Below are 21014 nucleotides of genomic sequence, written 5' to 3'. Positions count from 1 at the left end.
AATCCGTGCAAGATTAGGCCTTCCTTCCCCCGCTGCCGGCTCCAGCTTCTCTCTGGCACCCAGGACCCAGGCTCCCCTCCGGCCGCTGTCAGGCACCAGGGACCCTGGCTTCCCTCGCAGCCCCGGCTTTGTCCGGAAGGACATCTGGTCTAATTAGCATATTACATGCTTTTATTATTATAGATATCTATTTTTATTGATTTCAGAGAGGAAGGGAGAGGGAGAGAGAGATAGAAATATCAATGATGAGAGAGTATCATTGATGGGGATCGAGCCCGCAACCCAGGCATGTGCCCTTAGCTAGGATCGAACTGGGGACCCTTCAGTTCACAGGCCGATGCTCTATCCACTGAGCCAAACCAGCTAGGGCTCTGCAGGCCCTTTCGTTCCAACCCCTTTCTGAGCCTCCCAGGCCACAGGGCCCACCCGAAACCTGCGGGTCTTCTCCCTGCTGCTTTTGGGCAGGTTACTGGCCGCCTGCGGCTGCACCCAGGATGCCCTGACCTGGCCACCTCCCCTCTGCTTAGATTGCCCTAAGGGCCTGGGGGGCGGGGAGGGGGGTTCTCTTGGGGAAGGATTGCCCAAAGCCCTGTTTTGAGCCCAGGCCAGCTCAGGGCTCTGTGGCCCAGGGCAGGGATTGAACTTAGTTCTCCCCTTCGCATAACATGGGTGTGATCAGAGTTGGAGACGGTGGGCGAATACTTGGAAGACTGTCATGGTCCTGTCAACCTCTTTCCTGAGGGGTGGGGACCCCAGCTGACTTCCCCGAAGTCACCCACAAGCTGTTATTGACACAGAGACGACCATCACAGGATGAGGCACCCAGCCCCATCTTGGGGAGCTTCTGTGCCTGTAGACACCTGAAAGCCCCACATGCCAGCCTGTGAAAACAGCCCGAGCCTCGGGTATCTCACGGGATCTCCTAGTCACTTGGCGCACAGGGCTGACTCCGCCAGGCGCGTTTCAGCCAGACTTCCCTGAATGTCTGGACTCTGCGAGATTCCCTGCTGGGAGACACCAGGGTGGGCCCGTGGGTGGGTCGCAGGTCCCAGCCCTGAAGATGGGAGGCCATCTCTGCTCGCAGGGCCCTGGGGAGCTCTGCAGCCCAAGGCTGGCCCCACTGCTGTGGAGACCTGGCAGAGAAGCCAGGGCCAGGGAGCTGACCGTCCTTGAAGACACTCAGGCAGGGGTTGGGCATCCCTGCCCCCCAAGTCCTAAATATGAAGGTGCCCAGCACCACCCTCTTTTCTGTGGGCGGCAGATCTTGATACTAAAGCCCAGAAGCAATGGAAGCCACGAGGGCATTTTTAAGACGCTGGCTGTCCCTGCGTTACACCCGGCTTAGACCGCCTGGTGTGTGAGATGACTCCACAGACACCTTCAGACCTGAGAGAAGGAGCCCCCAGCCAGAGCCACTTGAAAAGCATCTGGTTCCACCCCCTCGTTTCAATGATGAGGAAGCCGAGCCCCAGAGGGGAAGTGACTCTCCCCAGAGCAGGCTGGCGACCAGGCTGCAGGAGAAATGACATCTCACAGCTTGTTCAACTACACGGGACCACCAACAGGTAACAGCCCCTGGGCCATGTAGAAAGACGGAGGCACAGAGCCACGGACTGACCTTGCTTTCGTGGACTGCAGGTGACCTTCCTGCTGTCAGCCGGGCCTCCCTGGTCTGGCCTCTGTCCACACCTGCCCTGGCTCAGCGGGAAGTACCAAGCGGCAGGGGCAGGGGCGGCCCGGCAGCTCAGTGACAGCAGCAGCTGCAGGCGAAGGGCTGGTTTGCCCCTGATTAGCAGTGACATTTTTTACGAACCCTCAACTTCCTCCTGGTTTGGCTCAGGATTGCAGGACCAGGCTGGGGGAGGGGAGCCTCAGGGTTGGCAGCCCAGGAGCCCTCCCCAGGGGAGCTCGGCTTATGTGCCACACCCTCGGCCCACCTGCCTGCTCCCCGGAATCTGGCTGGGGAAGCACCAAAGCCCCAGAGTACGCAGTCAGGACTCTCCCTGCAGCCCCTGAGCACGGAGCTGCGCAGGCCAGGGAGCCTAGGCCGGCCACTTGCCACCGGTGTCACGTCCTTGGCCTCAGTGTACCTCCCTGGGGAATGGGAGCAATAGAGGTTTCTTCCTCAGGGGGCTCTTGAGAGCGGTAAGTGATGGAAGTGCTTGCCCCCCAGGAAGTTTTGCTTTATATATTATAACTGCATTATCCTTGAACCCTAGCTAAGTGTCTCTTGGAGAGACTGGGGCTGGGGGGAGGGGAGATACAGTAACATGGGGAATCCTGTGGGTTCTAGATTCTTTCTTGAGAGTGGAAGTGGAGAATGGGAGTCAGGAAATGTCTGCTGGACTGGCCTGGGCCGGCTTTGTGCTGCCTGAGGCCATGAGCTGGGGACGGGGTGCAGAGAGCTCCCCGGAGCTCCACGGAAGGCTCAGTGCTCCTCTGGTTCTGTCCAGTCGTCCCAGCTCCAAAGGGAACACCTGTCACTCGGAGCCCACAGACCTGGCCATTCACTTGTTCCCCCCTCATTTAGCTAGAACTTCCCGGGGGGCTGTTTTTGGGAGGCAGGGTGATACAGGACGAAGGAGGCATGGCCCTGTCCTGGGGTTGCTAGGACTCTCTGTGGTACACAGGTGGCTTTAATGTCCCCTACTCAGCCTCCGCAAGGAAATCACGTCAGATGGACCACAGGTGGACCATGGAGTTGGACATTTGGAGGGAGGGATGGAGTTCTTAGGAGGGGAGGGGAGGTGCTGAGGGAGAGGAGGAGATGTGAGGTGGAGCCAGGCGGAAGTGGGGACTGGGAGGGAGCTCCTGGGAATGCTGGTGATGCTGGTGGGGGACCATGGTGAGGACAAAATGAAGGAGAGACTCTGAATGTGAGCTCCAGCGAGGCCCCTCCCTGCCTGCTTGACCTGGGGTAGACTCTTTACTTCACTGTCTTTATCTGTAAAATGGGCATAACTATAACAACGTCCCAGGAATGCACCCAGTTCCCCCGTAGAGCATTTAACACATCTCAAGCCCCTGAGCTGGCACCTCCGCTTCCTGAGCCCCCACCTCAAGCCACCAAGCTCAGGGCTACAGTTCCAGCAAAGTTCTGGACTCAGAGACATTCTGTCTACATGCTCTGTCCCCTCTGTGTCCTGTTCCTTTTTGCGTCGTGTCCCCCAGAAGCCCAGCTCAGGGGTAGACTGGTGAATTTGTTTACAGTGTTAGTGGCAGATAACTGCATCCAGGTAAATATTTGTGTTCTAACTGTGGCATTCGACACTGCACCCCCGGGGAGGCTGGGATTGCAGGCGACGAACCTGGATGGGATGACGCTGGTCCGGGAGCATTCCTCCTCCAACTACATCCAACTCTGCTCAGCCAGGCCTGGCCCTCCCGTCTCTGGAATTCCTGCTTAGCCTGCAAACCCTCTAAGGTTGCAGTCTTCCTCTGGCTGGTGTTTTCTGGAAAGTCCAGTCTGCCAGTGCAAGGCAGGTTGGCTTGGTCTGCAGCATGCGGCTGGGTTTAGGTACCCCAGCTGCGCAGAAATGGACTCAGGCCTGTCCCAACTGAGATGGGCAGGTAAGGGCACCACGGGGCACAAGCGCTGCAGGAATCACAGCCCAGCGCGGGGCCGAGTTGGCAGTAAGAGAGCCAGCTCGGTGAGGCCACAGGCTCTGGGTTCACAGGGCTGAGTAATGCTGTTCGGATAAGAGAACCCAGATGGAGGCCTCACAGCCAGAGAGAGCCAGGAGCAGAGCGAGGCTTCCGGATGCCCAGCCCAGACCCTTTTCACATATGGGATGCTTTCTTTCCTATTCACTAAACATTAATTTATCAACAGAAGAGTCCATGTCAGGGTTTTGCTTTTTGAAAAATTGTTTGTGTGTGCATGCCTCTGGTGACAGAGAGCTCACCAAATGGCCAGACCTGCTCTGTCTGCTCTCGAACACTCTGGTAGCTAGACCCGCTTTCTGTGGCACCTGGAACCCACTCCTTTTATGGCCCCGTGGGCCAGACAGTGTGGCGTGTCTTGAGCACTGGAGAATGCGAATATGTCTATTCTCAGAGATATGAGCAGCTCCAGTCCTTTCTCCGTCTTCTCCTGTGTGTGGCTTCCCAGCCCCTCCTCATGCGGCCCCTGCAGACAGGCAGCCTCCGGCGCCTGGGTGATCAGAGCAGTTGCAAGGGCCACGTCACTCCGTGTTCCTCCCATGTAGCCTGGGTTCACCTCCTTTCCCACCATCTCTCCTGTTTACAAGGGTACGTAGGAATCCCCATGTTCTTTTAAGCTGGGACGGCACCAGTGTTTTGTGTGCATTTATTTGATCCTTTCCAATATGTCAATAACTTCTGCTTTTCTCTCTGATTCACACATAGTTCAAGAGGCTACTTAAGTAAGCCCTGGCCGGTTTGGCTCAGTGGATAGAGCGTCGGCCTGCGGACTGAAGGGTCCCGGGTTCGATTCCGGTCAGGGGCATGTGCCTTGGTTGTGGGCACATCCCCAGTGGTGGTGGTGGTGGTGGGGGGGTGGGGGGAGGGTGCGGGAGGCAGCTGGTCGATGTTTCTCTCTCATCAATGTTTATAACTCTCTATCCCTCTCCCTTCTTCTCTGTAAAAAATCAATAAAATATATATTTTAAAAAAATTTTTTTTAAAGAGACTACTTAAGAGAATGCATAAAAATACCTTTTATATATTATTAGTTGTTTTCTTGCTGGTCTGAGAAGAAAAAGGTAAAATTGCCATGGCTTTGGAGTGCTTGGCTGGGCCCAGGAATGGGATAGATTTTGGTGGAAGACCCGTGTCCTCTCTCAAAGAGAGTGTATTCCCTTGATTTATGATGTAGTCCTTATTGATCAGCTAGTTGTATCTTATTAGCAATTGGGCTGTTCAGAGCTCCAAATTTCTCTGTCTACTTCATCAATGATATTCCCAGAGGGGAGCATTAAGGCCTCTACCTGCCATTATATCTCCACTTTTACTTCTTTTTGCATTTCTGACATGTCCCCATTATGTACTTCTTTGCTATGCTCATTGGAACATAAATCGAGTGTTTTGTGTTTAATTATTTATTGTAACTTTTACCTTTGTGGAGTCTCTATGTTACTCTCCTAATTCCTTTCACTAAAAAGAATCACATGGCCCTAGTCCCTTCTTTTCTAGTATCTGTGTGCTTGAAAAACCATCGATTATCCTATCAGTTTCCTCTCTCTGTGTCTTTTGGTTTTCTCTGTGCTTTGTATCCACAAAATTAGATTAGGTTTTGGTTTTTTAAGTGGATGCCCCTTTTTATAGGGAGTATTATAATGGTGAGGGAATGTTGTTTACATTATAATTGTTCTATTTGTGCAAACTCCCACGGGTTGCCCCTCTGCTTTCTATATTGAGACAATGCATTTTTGCCTTTTCAGTTTCTATTGTGAATTTTCCTCGTGTCCCTTTAAAAATATACAAGATAATATAACTGAAATGTCCAATATAGGAAATATTTAACTTTTAACTTCTACATTTGTTTCTATGCATAGCTCTCTAAACACTGGGAGAATTACATTTAAATATCGCTCCTTCCCTTCACCCAGTCTTCATTGTTCAGCTGGCATTTTCGTCTCATGTACTGTTCTTTACTCCTTATGTTAGGTACCATTTTTATGATGTAATAGCTGACCTGCTGGCAGGTGAAACTTTTTAATCAATAATCAGGTTCCTGATGCCTTTCTCATCTCATAAGTGGCGCCTGCTTTCAATTTCTATGCCTTGTGATTCTCTGTCATTCATGCTTTGTTCTCAAATGCTATGTGTTGAAATGTTCATCTTTGACCTGCCAAGATTCTGCCTCATCAGCTGAGCACTGGTTAGTTCAAAGCATCTCTTTAAATTTTGTGTAACTTCCCTCCCACCCCTGCCTCAAACACACACCAAGACTTTTCTTCTTTTACGGGAAGTCAAAAGCTATTATTTTTCTTTTTTCTCCAACATTTAATACATTAAAAAATTTAAATTGTTTTCATATTATCATTAATTAATTAAAAATACACACACAGTCTGACCAGCATGTCTCAGTGGTTGAGCATAGACCTGGAGGTCGAGGTTTGATTCCCGGTCAGACCTCGATCCCCAGTAAGGGTGTGCAGGAGGCAGCCAATCGATGATTCTCTCTTATCATTTATGTTTCTAGCTCTCTCTCCCTCTCCTTGCCTCTCTGAAATCAATAAAAATATATTTTTAAAAAATACCCCCCCCCCCACATAAACGAAAGATAAGAGATAAAGATAAAAGATTTAAAAATCACCCACAATCTGTTAGAATGCAGCCTATGTTTGACATATGGAAATTCTTTTTCTAGGGTTTTCCCCCACCTAAGCATGGGTGTTTTTTTTAAAAAAAATCATAGTTGAAATCATTTTCTGAATGTACAATTCTGCAGTTTGTGGAGTTTTTACTTAACATAATGAATATAAACATAACAGACAGAAATGTTTCATTGATTAGATTTATCAGAGTGAAAATAAGCTATTATTGGTATTTATGGTAAATATGAGTGTGCATTTTTTGCTACCAGAAAAAATGTTAAAATGAACTTATTTCTGGACCCAATTTTTTGCATAACTTACGTAAGGTAAAATTTAAGAATCACTGGATGAAAGACAAATATGATTTCTATGGTTCATAACGTAAGTCATCAAACCCCAAAAGTATATTAATTTGTATACTCACCAGCATATCCGTGACTGTCTCATGGAATCCTCACCAGCTTCTTTAAATTCGATAAGCAAAAATTTTATCTCTTTTTAAATCGTTTTCTCAGAACTGTCTATTTATGCCCTTTATCTACTGATCTATTGAGGATCTTGATATTATACATTTTTATATTCTTCATAGAGAAAGAACATCATTCATCTAACATTTATTGCATTTTCTTTTCTCCAGCATATTACTTGATGCTAAAAAGTTTTAACAAAATTTTTTTTTTTAATTTTGTGCAGTCAAACTTGTTTCTGTGTGTGTGTGGTTTTTTTTTAATTCTTTTGCTTTTTAATCATTCTACGATGACAAAGAGCTTTCTTTCATAAGTTGTCCATTAAATTTTCATCTACTTTTTCTATGGCTTGATTTTTTAAAAAATTTAATTAATTCATTAATGAATTAGGGATTTCTTTGGCTCTACAGTGTGAGATGGAGATCTAAGTTGGTTTTTACTGATAGTTTCAACATCATTTATTGACCAAACCTTCCATTTCTATTATTTATTCCATTGTCTTAGTGCATCTTTGGAACTTCTGGGTATAGGCAAGTGTCTTATTGGCAATTTCAACAAAAATGACTGTTTTTGTTTGCTTGTTTGTCTGTTTTAACCATTAAATGCAAAGTTGGCCAATGGTGTGAACAAGTTACTCTTTATCATGTGTAAGAAGTATCCTTCTAGCCCTTCATTTAAACGACTTTTGTGTAAAACTATCTACCGATAAAGCAGAGGGCTTTTCATTTTTGCTTTAATGACGTAATACACAATGTTAATACAATGTTAATAGATTTCCTAACATTGAAACGGATTTGGTCATTTGAACAATAGCTTTTCTCTTTTGTGCTACATCAGTCAAGTTTTGATATTCGGGTAGGTTGGTTTCATAACACAAATTCATTAATATTACCTTATGTTCTGAAATTATTTTTAGAGTATGGGAATTACCTGTTTCTTAACATTTTAAATGAGCTAGAGCCTGGGTAAGAGTAATTCTTTGATAGCATTCTCAGTTTCTTTCATGGTGGTTGGTCTAATCAATCAATACTTCTGTCCACTCTTGTATCAATCGAGGTAAATTATGTTTTGCTTCCAAAATCATCAACTACATTATGTTTTGCCTCCAAATCATCAACTACATTAAGGTTTTTTAATGGATTAGCACTCACATGATAAGATAATTTATTTCTTTTTTTCTCTCTTCTCTTCCTCTAACACCTCCGCTTTCACTTCTAGTTATGATCATTTGAGTCTTTTTTCTTTATCATAGTTGTTGGAGATATATGCTTTGTTTTATTTACTCCCCTCCCCCAGAAACCAGCTATTAAATTTATGAATTCTGGTATTTTCCTCTTTTTAAAATTCATTTATTTCAGTTTTAATCTTTGTAACTTTATTTCTGATTTCTCTACCACTTTTTTGGTTTTTTTTCTAAATACTAAATGTTTAACTTGAGTGCTCAATTCATTTATTTAATTTCCTTTTGTAAAAAAAAAAGACTAAAGCTGTTACATGAGGGTGGGAGCAGGTGGGTGGCTGCTGTGGGGATGGCTGTGAGGCGATGGCAGCGCCATGGGGGGTGGGGGGGTGGGGGAGAAGCTGGGGCGGCCTTGGGCTCTGGGTCCTTGGAGCCCAACCGGCTGCCTCGCCAGGTGCTGGACTTGGGGTTCTCCTGCCTGCAGCTGTGGGAGCTGCGGAGCTTCGCCCTAGTGTGCAAGCGCTGCCTGCACAGCGATGAGAACAGCAAGGTATTGCCGAGCTATAAGGCCAAGGTTATGAGATAGCCAATTCCAAGAGCTTTTGCTGAGAGTTCTGTTTATAACTTCTGTTTGGTCTTATTAGTAAACATTCATTTTGTAATGAAGTTTTGACGGTGCTGAATGGAAAACAAAAATACATAGTTACTGTATATCGAACCTAGAGTCAAATGTGCCTAAATATTTAAGAACAAGCTATTCTTATCTCAAAGATTTAAATTCCCTAATATACCATTTGCAAAATTTATAAGATGGAGGTTCATATTTAGCACAAGCATTGGGGAATGAAGAGCCTTCACTTATAACCTGATAAGTGAATTTGTTACTGGAGACCAACAGTACAGAATATTAAAACAAACTGCTACAATGTTCAAGGAAATGGAATCTCTTTTTCACTAGTGCTGAGAGAACATTTAGGTGGAAGATAGTTGCTCTTAAAGATTGACTATAAATCATCTAAACCAGAGAAACCAAGATGGTGGCATAGGTAAATACCGGAGATTGCTGCCTTGAACAACCACTTCAAAAATACAACTAAAAGACGGAACGGACATCATCCAGAACCACAGGAAGGCTGGCTGAGTGGAAATTCTACAACTAGAAGGAAAGAGAAAAGCATACTGAGACTCAGAGGAGGTGCAGTGTGGAAGTAAAATACAAAGGTGCGGAGGTGCATGCGGAGAGGGCTGGCGGCTGAGGACACGATTGTCTTTTTCAATCGGGAGGGAGTCTCAGGCTCTGAGCTCCAGTTCCAGGTGAGTCTCTGGGGACCCAGACTCATATGGGAGAAGCGGGACTGTCTGGCATTGGTCGGAACTCGAGGGCAGCTTTCTCTCGGAGGCACGCTCAGCGATTGCCGGGGCCTCTGAGGACAGGACTGAGAGCAGCCATATTGCTCGCTCCGCCCGCCCTGTTGATCCCCTGGGACCCCGCCCCACCCAAGCTCTGCACAGAGGCTTTTGCATATGAAAGGCCCAGCCCTTTGTAATCTGAAAATTACTTAACAAACTGCAGCTCCCCCAAGGCCCCAGGGCAACTTGCATTGCTTTACAGCTGGCTCCTGCTGGGTAGCCTCAGGCAGAGGCTAGATTAGCACCTCCTTAGATCCAAGAGCCAGTGTACCCAGTGGTCAGAGTGGGACCATCCAATTACAACTCCTCAGATCCATAAGGGACACACTCAGGGGGCAGACTCAGTGAGCACCAAAGCCCCACTGAAGCAAGTCTTGCCTCATAAGGGCATCTTCAGCACAGAAGTTCTCCCACCGTAGATACAGCTGATTCTCACAGCCAATTGGCCTGGAGGTCAAATCCTCCCAGTGATACCTACAACAATCAAGGCTTAACTACAACAAGACTCTGCACAAAGCCCACAAGGGGGTGCACCAAGAGTGTCCACCTCAGGTAATTGGGGAGGCTGAGCCACTGGGCCCTATAGAACACTTAGCACAGAAAGCTATTCTATTGACACAGCGGAAGCATAAAAAATGCCGAGACAAAGAAACAGGACACAAATGACAGAAATGGAGGAAAGCAAACTACTGAATATAGAGTTCAAAACCACACTTTTAAGGTTTTTCGAGAACTTTCTAGAAAGCGCCGATAAACTTAATGAGACCCTAAAGAAATCTAGTGAGACCCTAGATGTTGTGATAAAGGACCAACTAGAAATTAAGCATACACTGACTGAAATAAAGAATATTATACAGACTCCCAACAGCAGACCAGACGATTGCAAGAATCAAGTCAAAGATTTGAAATACGAGGAAGCAAAAAACACCCAATCAGAAAAGCAAAATGAGAAAAGAATCCAAAAATACGAAGATAGTGTATGGAGCCTCTGGGACAGCTTCAAGCGCACTAACATCCAAATTATAAGGGTGCCAGAAGAAGAGAGAGGGCAAAATATTGAAAACCTATTTGAAGAAATAATGACAGAAAACTTCCCCTACCTGGTCAAAGAAATAGACTTACAAGTCCAGGAAGCGCAGAGAACCCCAAACAAAAGGAATCCAAAGAGGATCACACCAAGAAACATCATAATTAAAGTGCCAAGAGCAAAAGACAAAGAGAGACTCTTAAAAGCAGCAAGAGAAAGACAGTCAGTTAGCTACAAGGGAGTACCCATACGACTGTCAGCTGATTTCTCAACAGAAACTTTGCAGGCCAGAAGGGAGTGGCAAGAAATATTCAAAGTGATGAATACCAAGAACCTACAACCAAGAATACGTTATCCAGCAAAGCTATCATTCAGAATTGAAGGTCAGATAAAGAGCTTCACAGATAAGAAAAAGCTAAAGGAGTTCATCACCACCAAACCAGTATTATATGAAATGCTGAAAGGTATCCTTTAAGAAGAGGAAGAAGAAGAAAAAGGTAAAGATACAAATTATGAACAACAAACATGCATCTATCAACAAGTGAATCTAAGAATCAAGTGAATAAATAATCTGTTGATCATAATAGAATCAGGGACATAGAAAGGGAATGGATTGACTATTCTTGCGGGGGGGGGGGGGGGAAGGGGTGTGGTGGATTCGGGAAAAGACTGGAGAAAAATTGTACACCTATGGATGAGGACAGTGGGTGGGGAGTGAGGGCGGAGGGTGGGGTGGGAACTGGGTGGAGGGGAGTTATGGGTGGGAAAAAAGAGGAACAAATGTAATAATCTGAACAATAAAGATTTAATTTTTAAAAAAAGTAAAAAAAAAAAATAGACATACCTTTCATCTTAATGGTTAAAAGAAGTTAGAAAAGATATATCATCTCCCACATATATTTTTAAAAATTTGTCATGAAGAAAGTTATAATGAAAAGAATGTTTAACTCAGAAATCAGAAACTCTAAATAGAAGATCCCATTTTTATTTGTTGGTTAACTTCAGACATATCAACCAGCTCTGAAGCTGTCATGGGAATATAATCACCCCTGCCTCCACAGTCTTGAGATGCAGCTCACATAAGAGAATAAATATTAATTGATTTATAAATTATAATTCATTTTGACATGAGTTATTATTTGTTAATAATTATAATTTTATGTAAATAATTGATTTTTGCAGGCTTGTCAGCATAACAAGGTACTTATTTACTTATGTCAGCATTTTCTTTCTTTCCTGCAGAGATGACCCATGATTCTGTTAACTCACTGTCAATAAGCTTTGTGCTCTGTATGTTTATTAGTGGTAGGTAGGTAGTTGTGGTGAACCACTGAAACATAGCAAATCAATTCTGATTAAACACTTGACTAGAAAAATAAAGGATGTTAAAACAAAAAAAAAACAAACCAAAAAAAAAATCATCTAAACCAATATTTCTCAATAGTTCTTAGCTGTACTTTGGAGTCATGTGTGTTTTAAAGAATATTGATACATGGGTTCCATACCCTAAGATTTTGATGTTAGTCTGGGATATGACATGATCATAAGGATTCTTTAAAACTTTCTAGATAAGGAGAAACCAAGATGGCAGCATAGGTAAACACCTGAAATTGCTGCCTCGCACAACCACTTCAAAAATACAACTAAAAGACAAAATGGACATCATCCAGAACCACAGGAAGGCTGGCTGAGTGGAAATTCTACAATTAGAAGGAAAGAGTAAAGCACACTGAGACTTAGAGGAAGTGTGGAAGTAAAGTGCAGAGGTATGGAGGAGCACACAGAAAGGGCTGGCAACAGAGGACGCGGTTGTCTTTTTCAATCAGGAGGGGGTCACAAGCTCCCGATGGCTCTGAACTCCAGTTCCAGGGGAGTCTCTGGGGACCCAGACTCATACTGGGAGAAACTGGACTGTCTGGCATTGAGCGGAACTCGAGGGCGGCTTTCTCTCAGAGGTGCTTGGAGCAATTAACTCGGGACACTGAGACCCGGGGCCTCTTAGGGCAGGACTGAGGATCAGCCATAGCTGTTTGCTCCACCCTGTTGATTCCCTGAGACCCCGCCCCACCCAAACTGTGAGTAGAGGCTTTTGCATATGAATTCCCCGGCCCTTTGCAATCTAAAATTACCTATCAAACTGCAGCTGGGTCAGAGAGACCCAGAACATCCAAAAGAAGGCCCAAGGCCCCACAGCAGCTTGCATTGCTTCACAGCCAGGCCTCATCTGGGCACCTCCAAACCCCAAACAAAGAAGAGGAATCTGCAGATCTCTCTGTAGCTCCTGCTGGGTAGCCTCAGGCAGAGGCTAAATTAGCACCTCCTTAGAGATCCAAGAGCCAGTGTACCCAGTGGTCAGAGTGGGACCATCCAATTACAACTCCTCAGATCCATAAGGGACACACTCAGGGGGCAGACTCAGTGAGCACCAAAGCCTCACTGAAGCAAGTCTTGCCTCATAAGGGTGCCTCCAGCACAGAAGTTCTCCCACCATAGACACAGTTGATTCTCACAGCCAATTGGCCTGGAGGTCAATTCCTCCCAGTGATACCTACAACAATCAAGGCTTAACTGCAACAAGACTGTGCACAAAGACCACAAAGGGGTGCACCAAGAGTGTCCACCTCAGGTGATTGGGAAGGCTGAGCCACTGGGCCCTATAGGACACCTAGCACAGAAAGCCACTCTATCAACACAGTGAAGCATAAAAAATGCCGAGACAAAGAAACAGGACACAAATGACAGAAATGGAGGAAAGCAAACTACTGGCTATAGAGTTCAAAACCAAGGTTATAAGGTTTTTCAAGAATTTTCTAGAAACCGCTGATAAATTTAGTGAGACCCTCGTTAAATCTAGTGAGACCCTCGAGGATATGAAAAGGGACCAACTAGCAATTAAGCATACACTGACTGAAATAAAGAATATTATACAGAGATCCAACAGCAGACCAGAGGATTGCAAGAATCAAGTCAAAGATTTGAAATACGAAGAAGCAAAAAACACCCAACTGGAGAAGCAAAAAGAAAAAAGAATCCAAAAATATGAAGATAGTGTAAGGAGCCTCTGGGACAGCTTCAAGCATACCAACATTGGAATTATGGGCATGCCAGAAGAGAGAGAGCAAGATATTGAAAACCTATTTGAAGAAATAATGACAGAAAACTTCCCCTACTTGGTGAAAGAAATAGACTTACAAGTCCAGGAAGCACAGAGAACTCCAACCAAAAGGAATCCAAAGAGGATCACACCAAGACACATCATAATTAAAATGCCAAGAGCAAAAGACAAAGAGAAACTCTTAAAAGCAGCAAGAGAAAAACAGTTAACTACAAGGGAGTACCCATAAGATTGTCAGCTGATTTCTCAACAGAAACTATGCAGGCCTGAAGGGAGTGGCAAGAAATATTCAAAGTGATGAATACCAAGAACCTACAACCAAGATTACGTTACCCAGCAAAGCTATCATTCAGAATTGAAGGTTAGATAAAAAAAAAGCTAAAGGAGTTCATCACCATCAAACCAGTATTATATGAAATGCTGAAAGGTATCCTTTAAGAAGAGGAAGAAGAAGAAAAAGGTAAAGATACAAATTATGAACAACAAATACACATCTATCAACAACTGAATCTAAAAATCAAGTAAATAAATAATCTGATGAACAGAATAAACTGGTGAATATAATAGAATCAGGAGCATAGAAAGGGAGTGGGCTGACAATTCTCAGGGGGAAAGAGGTGTGGGGGTGCAGGAAAAGACTGGACAAAAATCTTACATCTATGGATGAGGACAGTGCGGGGAGGGGGTAAGGGGAGAGGGTGGGGTGGGAACCGGGTGGAGGGGAGCTATGGGGGGGAAAAAGAGGAACAACTGTAATAATCTGAATAATAACTATTTAATTTAAAAAAATAAAACTTTCTAGATAATTTTCAATAGGTTGCCAAGGTTGAGTTCAAAATTCACCTTAAGTTTTCTCTTCTAAAAAAAGGACAAGTCCTCGCTCCCTCCCTTCACTACCTCACAAGAATGGTGAGGGTAGAGAAAAGGGCTTGTGTGATGGATAAGAAGTGCTATTGAGATGCAAAGTAGTATTTGTTGTATTTCAACTGAAATTATGAGCAGGAAAAATGTGTAACTGAATTTGCTTTGCTGACTTGAGAAACAGGGCGCACTCTAGTTCTTAACTTTAGTGAAGCCTGCAGACGTGTGAGCAGACGTTACTATTACTTGCATTCACACTATGGTATTCTGCCTTACGTGGAATAGACAGTGTTAATAATCTGGTTTTACATAGGAAAGAAGAAATATTAAGGCTTAAAGTCTGTACTGGTCAATGGCTCATAATTAATCAAAACATTTCATACAGGCCCTACAGGACACCTAGCACACAAAGCCACTCTATCAACACAGGGAAGCAGCCAAAATGCGGAGACAAAGAAACAGGTCACAAATGGCAGAAACGGAGGAAAGCAAACAACTGGATATAGAGTTCAAGGCCATGTTTATAAGGTTTTTCAAGAATTTTATGGAAACCGCCGATAAATTTAATGAGTCCCTCAATAAGTATAGTGAGACCATGGAGGACATGAAAAAGGACCAACTAGAAATTAAGCATACACTGACTGAAATAAAGAATAATTTACAGAGATCCAACAGCAGACAAGAGGATCCCAAGAATCAAGTCAAAGATTTTAAATACAAAGAAACAAAAAATACCCAACTGAAAAAGAAAAAAGAAAAGAGATTCCAAAAATATGAAGATAGTGTAAGGAGCCTCTGGGACAACTTCAAAAGCGTACCAACATCAGAATTATAGGGGTACCAGAAGAAGAGAGAGGGCAAAATATTGAAAACCTATTTGAAGAAATAATGACAGAAAACTTCCCCTACCTGGTCAAAGAAATAGACTTACAAGTCCAGGAAGCGCAGAGAACCCCAAACAAAAGGAATCCAAAGAGGACCACACCAAGACACATCATAATTAAAATGCCAAGAGCAAATGACAAAGAGAGAATCTTAAAAGCAGCAAGAGAAAGACAGTCAGTTACCTACAAGGGAGTACCCATACGACTGTCAGCTGATTTCTCAACAGAAACCATGCAGGCCAGAAGGGAATGGCAAGAAATATTCAAAGTGATGAATAGCAAGAACCTGCAACCAAGATTACTTTATCCAGCAAAGCTATCATTCAGAATAGAAGGTCAGATAAAGAGCTTCACAGATAAGAAAAAGCTAAAGGAGTTCATCACCACCAAACCAGCATTATATGAAATGCTGAAAGGTATTCTTTAAGAAGAGGAAGAAGAAAAAGGAACTCTTACCATTTGCCACAGCATGGATGGAACTGGAGAGCGGATAAATACCACATGATCTCACTCATTTGTGGAATATAATGAACAACATGAACTGATGAACAAGGACTGATCCAGAGACGGAGAGGCATTGATTGGACTGTCGGGCTTTGGAGGGAGGGTAGGGAAGGGTGGGGGTAAGGGGGAAAGATCAACCAAAGGACTTACATGCAGGCATATAGGCCTAACCAATGGACACGGACAACGGGGGGCGGGGGTGGGGGTGAGGGCATGAGCGGGGGAGGGGGGGTAGAGGGTAACGTGGGGACAAGGACACATATGTAATATCTTAATCAATAAAAATATATTAAAAAAAACATTTCATACAAAGGGAAAAAGCTGTGAGGGCTATGCATCTCTCAGAATAGTTTTGGCTGCTTCCTAATATATATATATATTTAAATAACCAATTCAGAAAGTTCTTGTCATTTCAGATTATATCCCAGGAGTTTTGTTTTGTAGTTCTGACTTTACTTATTTGTAAATAGCCAATTCTATTTTTTATTTCCTAGGTTTTTGGCATATTGTGGTCAGAGAACATAGCCAACATAATTTCCGCTTTTTTTTTTTTTTAATGGAAGGTTTTATTCTTGCTAGGCAGAGAATTATTTTGGCAACTGTTTATTCGATATTTGGTTTAAAACCAAATCCAAGAGCTACTAATTAAATTGTATTCATTATACTACTTATATAATTCTATATCCTAATTTATATTTGCCTACTTGATGTGTTCAAATCGATAGTATATTAAAGTTTGCCACTACAATGTATCTTGGCCAATGTCTCTTTGAATTCTATTTAATGATGTACTTTTTTCAAATAATACTTAGAATTTATTTTGTGCTTTTAAAAAAATTTATCTTTATTGTTAAAAGTATTACCGATGTCCTCTTTTTCTCCCTCATTGACCCTCTCCACCCCACTCCTGGCCCCTCCCCAGGCCTTCACAGCACTATTGTCTGTCTATGGGTTATGCATATATGCATATAAATTTTTTGGTTAATCTCTTCCTATCCACACCTACCCCCTCCCCGTTTTGCCAGTCCATAGAGTGCTTTCTCTGGCTTCAAAGATTATCATTTGAAAAGTTCCCATTTGAAGTCTGTCAGTAATTTTAATGTGACCTTTAGGATGGTCCTACTGGAGATTACTGACAGCCAAATCTTGTCTATTTTCCACACAGACACCTGGTACAGTCAAGTCACATAAGCCCTGTGCAGTCGTGCCGCAGACTTGGTCTTCTTGACCCTGGGACCAGTTCTAGTCGTTCACCTGTCTAAAGGCCTTTCTTTGCCCTGTGGAGACCGCAGGCCCTTACTTACTTCATTTCCCTCTGGGAATGTCCTTTCTTCCATATTTCTCCATTTTTGTCTAGTTTCCTCCATGGGGTAGCAAGAAGTTACAGCAGCTCCAGACCTTACATCTTCCCAACTTCAAATCCTACAGAAAGAGCCCCAACCCCCTGCCTAGAAACCCAAGCAAGAGTTTCATTGCTTTTCATCACTTCTGTGTGAGTCAGGTGTCCATCCCTGAACCAACAACCCAGTCACTGAGTTCAGAGGAGTGTGGTGCACTGATTGTGACCAGCCCTACAGTCAGGCAGGGTGAATTCTGTCGAACCTTTGGGAATGTGGGTAGAAAAGAGCAGAGGGAAAGAGGAGCTCAAGTCAGCCCTGACTTGTGTTTTCATGTTTTCCATTATGTTAAACTAGAGGCCCAGTGCATGTATTTGTGCACAGTAGGGTCCCTTGGCCTGGCCTGCGGGGATCAGGCCAAAACCAGCTCTCCGACATCCCCCAGAGGGGTCCCGGGTTGCAAGAGGGTGGTTCTCAGTTGACACACCCTAGAATCGTGCTCCCTCCTCTCTGTTCCTGGTGCGTCACCTGAGAACCGCAGTTCGGCAGCTCCTGCGTTGAGCGTCTGCCCCCTGGTGGTCAGTGCGCATCATAGATACCGGTCGGATGGTCACTTAGGCATATATATAAATATATATATTCTCTCTTTGCTTAAACCGGTTTGGGTCAAGGTTTGTGTCATTACTACTTTCAACAGAAGGAGTTTTGATTGGGGGGAAAAAAAGACATATCATGCATAATCTTATTTTTGTAAAAGAAAAAGGCACACACATGTGGTGTGTGAGTGTGTGTGTGAAAAGAGAGAGTCTGGAATGATATACATGAAATAGGAACAGTTACATCTAGGCAGCAGAATTAGAGATAATTTTTATTCCCTGTGTTTTCATATTCCCTGTGTGTCATATGAATCCATCGCTTCTAGAGGTTGAGAGGAACGTCATCTAACCTATCGTTGATGTTGTAGGGAAGAACATGAGCCAGCCAAACAAGAGCAAGAGCTGCTCCTTGCATGAAGTGGACGAGCTGATGAGAACCGTGCAGCTGGCGGTGCACATCCCCACCTTCCTCCTGGGTCTACTTCTCAACGTGCTGGCCATCCAACGCTTCCGCACCTTCCTGAAGAAGAGGTGGCCGGAGTATGCTGCCACCTCCATCTACATGATCAACTTGGCGGTCTTTGACCTCCTGCTGGTGCTCTCGCTCCCATTCAAGGTTGCCCTGGGCCATGTGCAGGTTCCCTTACAGTCTCTCTGTACGTTTGTGGAGTGCCTCTACTTTATCAGCATGTACGGCAGTGTCTTCACAATCTGCTTCATCAGCCTGGATAGATTCTTGGCCATCCGGTACCCGATCCTGGTCAGCCACTGCCGGTCCCCTAGGAAGATTTTTGGGATCTGCTTCACCATCTGGGTCCTGGTGTGGGTTGGGAGTATCCCCATCTACAACTTCCATGGGAAAGTGGAAAAAGTGTACACATGCTTCCACAATATGTCTGATGACACCTGGAGTGCCAAGGTCTTCTTCCCTCTCGAGGTGTTTGGCTTCCTTCTTCCCATGGGCATCATGGGTTTCTGCTCCTTCAGGAGCATTCACATTCTGGTTGGCCGACTGGACCACAGCCAAGATTGGGGCCAGCAGAGGGCCTGCATCTGGACTATTGCATCCAGTCTGGCTGTCTTCGTGGTCTCCTTTCTTCCGATCCACCTCGGTTTCTTCTTGCAGTTTCTGGTGAGGAATGGCTTTATTGTGGAGTGCGGAGCTAAATGGAACATCAGCTTGTTCTTACAGTTGTCTATGTGTCTTTCCAACATCAACTGCTGCCTGGATGTTTTCTGCTACTACTTTGTCATCAAAGAATTCCGCACAGGCATCATGGCCCGCCAGCGTTCTGGAGGCCAGCTGGCCCTCTGGGATACCATGACCACCAGAGGCTAAGAGAAGAAAGTCCTGCTCAGAGGAAGAAAACCCCAATCCCAAATTCCAGGAGCAGATATCCCGTCCCAAGACTGTATTGTGTGGGATGATATATGGTGCTTTGACTGGTTTGCTTTCCTTTTAGATGCTCATTGAATGCTGTGCCTGCTCATTATGCTCCAAAGACCTTCCCACCACACCCAGACAGCTCAACATAAATCACCCAGTGTTTGGGGATTCCTGATGAACCTAAGAACCAGTTGAATTCTTGATTTCTAATTCCAAAAAGCATGAGGCAGAATAATTGAGGAAGAAGATGAGTCCATATGGACAAGGCTGGTTCTCAACTCTCCCCTACCTCTTGTTAGATCTGAAGATTCTGGAAAGGAAGAGAGAGTGGAGTTAGGAGAGAGAATCAAGAAGATCAGTCATGATGGCAGGTATCCTGGGCCCAGATGCAATGATAGGGATGGATCAAGGTCTCTTTAGTTTGGGGATCCCTGGGGGGCAGGGGGCAGACTTGTGCTTTCCAGTCCCTTCTGGGGCTCTGTTGGCCAACAGCCTTGCAGAGATGACAGCAAGTGGGATGATCAGAGCAGAACAAGTACACACAAAGAGCCCCAAGTTTCTTATGGGCTTTTGAAAGGCCTGGGAAGCCCACAGAAAGTTGCAGAAGAATGAAGGGGATGGTGTGGACCAGGCTATGGTGAAACTGCAGGTATTTTGTAGAAGCAGTGGGGTCGGAGTGGATAGCTGTTGGTGAGACCTGAGAGCCAGGAGGATACAGCTGTGGAAGGAAGGAGACAGGCCAAGGGCAGCTCTTCCCCCATTGCCACAGGGGTGTCCACTGCCTGAAGTTTTAGCACATGCCTGCGGGAGGAGGGGCAGTGGTAACAAGCCTGGGAGAAAGGAAATGCCTGAATATGACTAGTTTGCTATCTTGAACAGACTGGGGAGTTATTCATTAGACTTAGTTTCCCTAAGAATGATGAGACAGAATCAGGCTTGATTTGGTTCAGCCAGAGGAGAATAAAGAACATGTGTGTGTCTTGCCCGCCTGAGTGCTGGCTGGGCAGCTGGCCACAGTGGTGTGTTCATAGAGATGTCCTCTCCAGTGGCTGGGAGGGAGAAAATGAGTGAGCCAGGAATGGAGGAAGCATCTTGAGGACACAAGGCTCTTGGCAGTTCCTGGTTGGAGGCTGTAAACTGTTGAGTCACGACTTGGCTTGGGCTCCTGTCATGATCAGAGAAGGAGCAGTGGTGACAGCTGAAAGCCTTCAATGACTCAGCTGCTCCAGATAGCCAAATGATTGCAAGGGTAAATTAGATTGTGGGTGGTTTTGGAGGATGGAGTGAGTGGGATGAGAAGTAACAAATGAGACAAGGGGAAGGTTTTTCGGAAGAAGAGCAACCACCTTCTACTTGTGGGATAAGAGGCTTCCACAACCAAGTGGTGGACAGGAAGATGGGGTGATCATGGGAGAGGAAGAGGGTGGTTTAGATAAAACGTAATGGGAGGAGGAGGTGAGGTTGGGTGATTGCCAATTGCGTGATGACATGGAGTTCTGTGAGAAGGTGGGGGTGAGCAGGAAGGATGGAGGACTGAGCTGCTTCCAGCCTGAGAGTCCCTAACTTGACTGAGATCCATGGGAGGGCAGGAGCCCTTCACCTGCCTCCCTGCAGCTGCCTCAGTAGTGAGGTGCACTCGGTGGGCTGGAGGGAAAGGTGAAAGTACCAATACAGAGGTGGGAATGGGTATGGAGGATTGATCAGTCCAGGAACAGAGGCTCCTGCCGCTCAAACTGGACCTCCAGGGACCAGCAACTGGGCCACACAGACCCCACAAGCCCTATGTTCCCTCCAGTGCTGGGTCCACCCTTTCTCCCGCCATCTGGTCCCATTACCATGACACTGCAGCTGCATTCAAGGGCCCTGGCTCCTCTGTATACACCATGGCCCAGCACAGAAGACCTGCTGGCCACTGATGGCGTGAAGACACGGCCAGTTCTCCAGAAGCCGTCCGTTGCTGACTCC

General features: G+C 45.2%; 1 protein-coding gene across 1 annotated transcript; it reads left to right on the top strand.

The window, feature by feature from the left end:
* Positions 1 to 1433: 1433 nt before the first annotated feature.
* GPR55 (G protein-coupled receptor 55) lies at positions 1434 to 19194 on the top strand. The gene is made up of 2 exons (XM_059703497.1): positions 1434 to 1565; positions 18031 to 19194. The coding sequence occupies exons 1-2, from the start codon at positions 1523 to 1525 to the stop codon at positions 18999 to 19001; spliced, it is 1014 nt and encodes a 337-aa protein (XP_059559480.1). The 5' UTR covers positions 1434 to 1522; the 3' UTR covers positions 19002 to 19194.
* Positions 19195 to 21014: the final 1820 nt, after the last annotated feature.

This window comes from Myotis daubentonii, chromosome 7, assembly GCF_963259705.1.
Source record: "Myotis daubentonii chromosome 7, mMyoDau2.1, whole genome shotgun sequence".
Lineage (NCBI taxonomy): Eukaryota > Metazoa > Chordata > Mammalia > Chiroptera > Vespertilionidae > Myotis > Myotis daubentonii.
This window is presented reverse-complemented; position numbering and strand designations above follow the sequence as displayed.